Source organism: Lepeophtheirus salmonis, chromosome 9 (genome assembly GCF_016086655.4).
Source record: "Lepeophtheirus salmonis chromosome 9, UVic_Lsal_1.4, whole genome shotgun sequence".
Classification (NCBI taxonomy): domain Eukaryota; kingdom Metazoa; phylum Arthropoda; class Copepoda; order Siphonostomatoida; family Caligidae; genus Lepeophtheirus; species Lepeophtheirus salmonis.
In genome coordinates this window covers 22179491-22187212 of record NC_052139.2, presented here as the reverse complement: position 1 = coordinate 22187212, position 7722 = coordinate 22179491, and the positions used below count along the sequence as shown (strand labels likewise).

The window sequence follows — 7722 nt, the reverse complement described above, 5'->3', positions numbered from 1 at the left end:
TATAATTTTACTTGAAAAATATTCCAATTACCAAAAACTGACACTAAGACATTTTCAAAAATCAGTAAAACTGATGTTATGTCAGCCTGCTATCATCAATATCTTTATATTCTTCTCTTTGGTTTCCAACAGTTAAAAAAAAAACCACCCAGGAAAAATAAAATTATTCCTAAAATATTACAAGCCTTAAAAACTGAGACTTAGTATATCTTTCAAATAAAAAAATTATCTTGCAGGAAATTTACGAAGTCCCAAAAATTGACATTTAAAAAATGTCAGCTCTTGAATTGCCTTACTCAATTTTAAATGTTAATTTTTTTAATAGGGATTCTAATACAAAATCTTCAAACCAGGTTGTCAATTGATATATATTCCAGGTTTCATTTATCAAACTCGATTTAAAAAACAACCTTATGATATTGGATTCTAATACACGTAAAAAGCACAAACCGTATGACGTTACTAAATATCTCTCTTCAAAGTGGGAATGAAATGTCCATGGATGAATTAGGCAGGGAATGAATTTACTGGAAATGAAATTACTAGGTATTTATTTGTAATTATATCACCTAGAATAATTTTTAGAGGAGTCGATATTGAAACTGAAGCTTATATACAATAATTTAGTTATATAAAAATACACATTCTTCATCAATTATACAGTTCCATTGATATATGTAGATTCGAAGTAACTGTGTTCAGATTGAAAATGTCGTTGAAATTAACCTTGCTAATAGAAGCTCGTTCAAATAAAATATTCCTAAGATGACCGTCGCTACAAAATAATATTGCTCAAATTAACTGTTTAATTACGAGTGGCCAACATTTCATATACAATGTTAAATATAGAAAGAGATTGTTTTTGAACAACCAACAGCAAATACTAAAGCCTAAAGTTTTAAATGAGGAGAATCATCAAAAAGCTTTCATAATCTCATACTGACAAAATATATTTATAAAGACATTATGTTGCATAATGGTCTTTAATGAACGAAAATGACCAGAATTCCAATTATGTTCACTCTTAATAAACCAATGAGAGAGAATATTATTCATACTAAGGATTGATTGTCCATGATTAAAAATATTTAATCCAATATATCTTAACTATTGTTCCTGAAGATAACAGGGCCATTTTACTACTTTGTTTTAAAGCTTAAATCTGTAGTAAGGCCCTCTTGTATCTGTTCAAATAGTTATTTACTCTCTAAAAACAAACACACAATAAGGTCTTAAGGTTGCATTCAGGACTAAAAAGACCATCTATTGAATTTATATGTCCTATTTTCTCTTTGTAGTTTGAGTAATATTAAATGTCTTACTTGAAACTATCCACGTCATTAATATATAGAGTACTACTTCACACTTGTAAAACAAATATATATAGGCAAGGAGAATGTGAAGTAAAGTCAGTGTTGGAGTTCATCATGAAGTGTTCTATCTTTGTAGCTCTTGTTCTGGTTGGAATAACGACTTCTGAGGTGTCCAAGTAAGTTGAATTACTAGTGAAATAGATCTTTATTATATTTTATCTCCGGAAAAAGGCCCTCCTTTTTGTTTGAAGGATCATGGCTTGAAATGAAGGATAAACGAACTGGTGTTGTAGAGTACTTAAAGCTGTTTGGCATAAACCAAACCAGTGCCACTGCATATAGCAAAGGTCCAATGACGATGGAATGTATTCAATTGACGGAAAATGGTTACAAAGTTACTGGAATACGTAATGTTCCAAAATTCTTTGTTTATATTGTATATTAATATTGCTTATTTTTAGAGCCCAGTGGTGTTCCCTATAATGCATCTATAACATGGAGAAAGGAAGCAAAAAGCCCATACACATCTTTTGGAGTTGAAATGGAATTTGATGCAGAGGTTTTGAAAGACAATGCTACACATTATAATGTATTGCGTTTCAATGCTTATAACAAAACATCTGGCTCTCTGGTTTTTTTCACTCAACGCGTTTTTACGAGTGAAGGGTACATGAATTATAGTCATACACAGGCTGCAACGAAGAAAACCGCTTACACTCTATACCAAAAACAGGAGTAAATCTAAATTATTCCCTTAGTTTTTAATAATGAATTTGTAAACTATACATTTCGTTTGAATAAATACGTGCATGCATTATAAATTTCCTTGTGTATTATTACTAGCTGAAGCACCCCGCATTACTCAGAGTTTTATAAGGCTCTTGAGCTCATGCTGTTATGGAACGATGTCTCTCCACTTACAGGCGTTACGGGAATTATTGAACTCTATTGTACTCAAGATCTCCCGCTAGTAAATTAAAAAATTGAAAATTGATTTTCTAACATAAGGGTTATGAAAAAAAAAAAAAAAAAAATCAAATATTAATTTTCTTGGAAAAAAACATTCTAAAACACTAATAAATAGTTGAACACCAGTAATAAATAATAATTAATACAAATCAGAATCATAAATTAAACATTATTTATCCGATTCCATTTAATCGTCCCATCATTATTTTGTAGGTTATAGTTTGATGTCATGAAAATAGACTAACATATTCGTTTGAAATAAGCCATATCTTGTAAAATACAATAAATATACATAATGCACGTCAATTTGACTTAAGAATATTTGAATAGCACATTTGTATGTATAGACATTTAGAAATCCATTACCCAGATTATCACATCTATGATACGTGTAAAAGTATTCGTGTATTACTCATAACTTTACATGGTATTGTAAGTTCTTAATCCTCAACAACTATCTCTGCCAAAGAGAAGAGGTTCTGTGATTTAAAGGTTTTTATTGCTATGCCAGGTAAAGTGATATCTTTATTAACTTTTAGATACTAGACTGTTATAAATTCCGTTTTTAGTACGGCTACTTGCTAAACCCTACATTTTCTATTATGATTTAATCCATAGAACACGAAAAGGATATCAAAAATCTTCCATGGCTGTAACTTTGGAGTTTAAAGTCTTCTTTTTTTTTTTTTTTAATGTTTAAGCTATAACTTCGGTTCAGAGCCATATTTGGAAATGAGTTAACTATATAGATTAGGTAAATATATATACATGAATAAACATTATAGTTTAATGTTATTTCTTTATTTAAGAACTTTACAAAAATTCTATAAAAGAGGCCAAATGAAAATTAACAACACAAAATGACCTACTTCTGGGAGACTTAACTTGATTTTTTATTTTAGAGTTTGTCTTTGATTTGTTTTTGGGTTATTTTTTTAAGTTCCTACTATTTCTTTATAATCAAATAAAGACAGTTAGACAATATGTAAATATGAAATAAAATATAAAAAACATCCCAAGAAGATCAAAATAAAACAATGACTTTCGACCCTCAAAACTGACTTCCAGTACACTGTAGTTTAACTCATACAACACACCAAAAAAGGTCTAAACAAAATACAAATCAACTACATATTAATTACATATTACGTGAAAAATATTCTAAGGGTCAAGATCCGACACTTAAACTTTTTTCAAAAAATCAGTAAAACGGCTGAAATGTTGACTTTCCATCACCAACTTCAATTTATTATTGTCTTTTCCTTAAAGTGACTCTCCTGACATTTAAATAATTTTGCAAGTAAATTTTCTTTTTTTGAAAATTTTATAAGTTCCCATATCTGACACTGAGTAAATTTTCAGCAAAATATTTTTTTTTACTTAATAAACGATTCTATGTCCCACAGGAACACACCTAGAAAATTTTCAAAAATCAGTTTTACTGATTTTAAGTTGACATGCTATCATCAATTTCTATAATTTTACTTGAAAAATATTCCAATTACCAAAAACTGACACTAAGACATTTTCAAAAATCAGTAAAACTGATGTTATGTCAGCCTGCTATCATCAATATCTTTATATTCTTCTCTTTGGTTTCCAACAGTTAAAAAAAAACCCACCCAGGAAAAATAAAATTATTCCTAAAATATTACAAGCCTTAAAAACTGAGACTTAGTATATCTTTCAAATAAAAAAATTATCTTGCAGGAAATTTACGAAGTCCCAAAAAATTGACATTTAAAAAATGTCAGCTCTTGAATTGCCTTACTCAATTTTAAATGTTAATTTTTTTAATAGGATTCTAATACAAAATCTTCAAACCAGGTTGTCAATTGATATATATTCCAGGTTTCATTTATCAAACTCGATTTAAAAAACAACCTTATGATATTGGATTCTAATACACGTAAAAAGCACAAACCGTATGACGTTACTAAATATCTCTCTTCAAAGTGGGAATGAAATGTCCATGGATGAATTAGGCAGGGAATGAATTTACTGGAAATGAAATTACTAGGTATTTATTTGTAATTATATCACTTAGAATAATTTTTAGAGGAGTCGATATTGAAACTGAAGCTTATATACAATAATTTAGTTATATAAAAATACACATTCTTCATCAATTATACAGTTCCATTGATATATGTAGATTCGAAGTAACTGTGTTCAGATTGAAAATGTCGTTGAAATTAACCTTGCTAATAGAAGCTCGTTCAAATAAAATATTCCTAAGATGACCGTCGCTACAAAATAATATTGCTCAAATTAACTGTTTAATTACGAGTGGCCAACATTTCATATACAATGTTAAATATAGAAAGAGATTGTTTTTGAACAACCAACAGCAAATACTAAAGCCTAAAGTTTTAAATGAGGAGAATCATCAAAAAGCTTTCATAATCTCATACTGACAAAATATATTTATAAAGACATTATGTTGCATAATGGTCTTTAATGAACGAAAATGACCAGAATTCCAATTATGTTCACTCTTAATAAACCAATGAGAGAGAATATTATTCATACTAAGGATTGATTGTCCATGATTAAAAATATTTAATCCAATATATCTTAACTATTGTTCCTGAAGATAACAGGGCCATTTTACTACTTTGTTTTAAAGCTTAAATCTGTAGTAAGGCCCTCTTGTATCTGTTCAAATAGTTATTTACTATCTGAAAACCAACACATAATAAGGTCTTAAGGTTGCATTCAGGACTAAAAAAGACCATCTATTGAATTTATATGTCCTATTTTCTCTTTGTAGTTTGAGTAATATTAAATGTCTTACTTGAAACTATCCACGTCATTAATATATAGAATATTACTTTGCACTTGTAAAACAAATATATATAGGAAAGGAAAATGTGAAGTAAAGTCAGTGTTGGAGTTCATCATGAAGTGTTCTATCTTTGTAGCTCTTGTTCTGGTTGGAATAACGACTTCTGAGGTGTCCAAGTAAGTTGTATTTCTTTTGAAATAAATCTTTATTAAATTTTATCTCCCGACAAAACAGGCCATCCTTTTTGTTTGAAGGATCATGGCTTGAAATGAAGGAAAGCCGAACTGGTGTTGTAGAGTACTTAAAGCTGTTTGGCATAAACGAAACCAGTGCCAATGCATATAGCAATGGTCCAATGACGATGGAATGTATTCAATTGACTGAAAATGGTTACAAAGTTACTGGAATACGTAATGTTCCAAAATTCTTTGTTTATATTGTATATTAATATTGCTTATTTTTAGAGCCCAGTGGTGTTCCCTATAATGCATCTATAACATGGAGAAAGGAAGCAAAAAGCCCATACACATCTTTTGGAGTTGAAATGGAATTTGATGCAGAGGTTTTGAAAGACAATGCTACACATTATAATGTATTGCGTTTCAATGCTTATAACAAAACATCTGGCTCTCTGGTTTTTTTCACTCAACGCGTTTTTACGAGTGAAGGGTACATGAATTATAGTCATACACAGGCTGCAACGAAGAAAACCGCTTACACTCTATACCAAAAACAGGAGTAAATCTAAATTATTCCCTTAGTTTTTAATAATGAATTTGTAAACTATACATTTCGTTTGAATAAATACGTGCATGCATTATAAATTTCCTTGTGTATTATTACTAGCTGAAGCACCCCGCATTACTCAGAGTTTTATAAGGCTCTTGAGCTCATGCTGTTATGGAACGATGTCTCTCCACTTACAGGCGTTACGGGAATTATTGAACTCTATTGTACTCAAGATCTCCCGCTAGTAAATTAAAAAAATTGAAAATTGATTTTCTAACATAAGGGTTATGAAAAAAAAAAAAAAATCAAATATTAATTTTCTTGGAAAAAAACATTCTAAAACACTAATAAATAGTTGAACACCAGTAATAAATAATAATTAATACAAATCAGAATCATAAATTAAACATTATTTATCCGATTCCATTTAATCGTCCCATCATTATTTTGTAGGTTATAGTTTGATGTCATGAAAATAGACTAACATATTCGTTTGAAATAAGCCATATCTTGTAAAATACAATAAATATACATAATGCACGTCAATTTGACTTAAGAATATTTGAATAGCACATTTGTATGTATAGACATTTAGAAACCCATAACCCAGATTATCACATCTATGATACGTGTAAAAGTATTCGTGTATTACTCATAACTTTACATGGTATCGTAAGTTCTTAATCCTCAACAACTATCTCTGCCAAAGAGAAGAGGTTCTGTGATTTAAAGGTTTTATTGCTATGCCAGGTAAAGTGATATCTTTAGTAACTTTTAGATACTAGACTGTTATAAATTCCGTTTTTAGTACGGCTACTTGCTAAATCCTACATTTTCTATTATGATTTAATCCATAGAACACGAAAAGGATATCAAAAATCTTCCATGGCTGTAACTTTGGAGTTTAAAGTCTTCTTTTTTTTTTTTTTTTTAATGTTTAAGCTTTAACTTCGGTTCAGAGCCATATTTGGAAATGAGTTAACTATATAGATTAGGTAAATATATATACATGAATAAACATTATAGTTTAATGTTATTTCTTTATTTAAGAACTTTACAAAAATTCTATAAAAGAGGCCAAATGAAAATTAACAACACAAAATGACCTACTTCTGGGAGACTTAACTTGATTTTTTATTTTAGAGTTTGTCTTTGATTTGTTTTTGGGTTATTTTTTTTAAGTTCCTACTATTTCTTTATAATCAAATAAAGACAGTTAGACAATATGTAAATATGAAATAAAATATAAAAAAAACATCCCAAGAAGATCAAAATAAAACAATGACTTTCGACCCTCAAAAACTCACTTCCAGTACACTGTAGTTTAACTCATACAACACACCAAAAAAGGTCTACACAAAATACAAATCAACTACATATTAATTACATATTACGTGAAAAATATTCTAAGGGTCAAGATCCGACACTTAAACTTTTTTTCAAAAATCAGTAAAACGGCTGAAATGTTGACTTTCCATCACCAACTTCATTTTATTATTGTCTTTTCCTTAAAGTGACTCTCCTGACATTTAAATAATTTTGCAAGTAAATTTTCTTTTTTGAAAATTTTATAAGTTCCCATATCTGACACTGAGTAAATTTTCAGCAAAATATTTTTTTTTACTTAATAAACGATTCTATGTCCCACAGGAACACACCTAGAAAATTTTCAAAAATCAGTTTTACTGATTTTAAGTTGACATGCTATCATCAATTTCTATAATTTTACTTGAAAAATATTCCAATTCCCAAAAACTGACACTTAGACATTTTCAAAAATCAGTAAAACTGATGTTATGTCAGCTTGCTATCATCAATATCTTTATATTCTTCTCTTTGGTTTCCAACAGTTAAAAAAAAACCACCCAGGAAAAATAAAATTATTCCTAAAATATTACAAGCCTTAAAAACTGAGACTTAGTA

The 7722-nt window shown here is 29.0% G+C and overlaps 2 protein-coding genes across 2 annotated transcripts; both read left to right on the top strand.

Moving 5' to 3' along the window:
• Positions 1-1420: 1420 nt before the first annotated feature.
• LOC121124583 (uncharacterized) lies at positions 1421-2134 on the top strand. Its single transcript, XM_040719740.2, has 3 exons — positions 1421-1489; positions 1545-1720; positions 1775-2134. The coding sequence occupies exons 1-3, from the start codon at positions 1428-1430 to the stop codon at positions 2050-2052; spliced, it is 516 nt and encodes a 171-aa protein (XP_040575674.1). The 5' UTR covers positions 1421-1427; the 3' UTR covers positions 2053-2134.
• A 3020-nt stretch (positions 2135-5154) lies between these two features.
• Positions 5155-5894, top strand: LOC121124581 (uncharacterized). The gene is made up of 3 exons (XM_040719739.2): positions 5155-5246; positions 5305-5480; positions 5535-5894. The coding sequence occupies exons 1-3, from the start codon at positions 5185-5187 to the stop codon at positions 5810-5812; spliced, it is 516 nt and encodes a 171-aa protein (XP_040575673.1). The 5' UTR covers positions 5155-5184; the 3' UTR covers positions 5813-5894.
• Positions 5895-7722: the final 1828 nt, after the last annotated feature.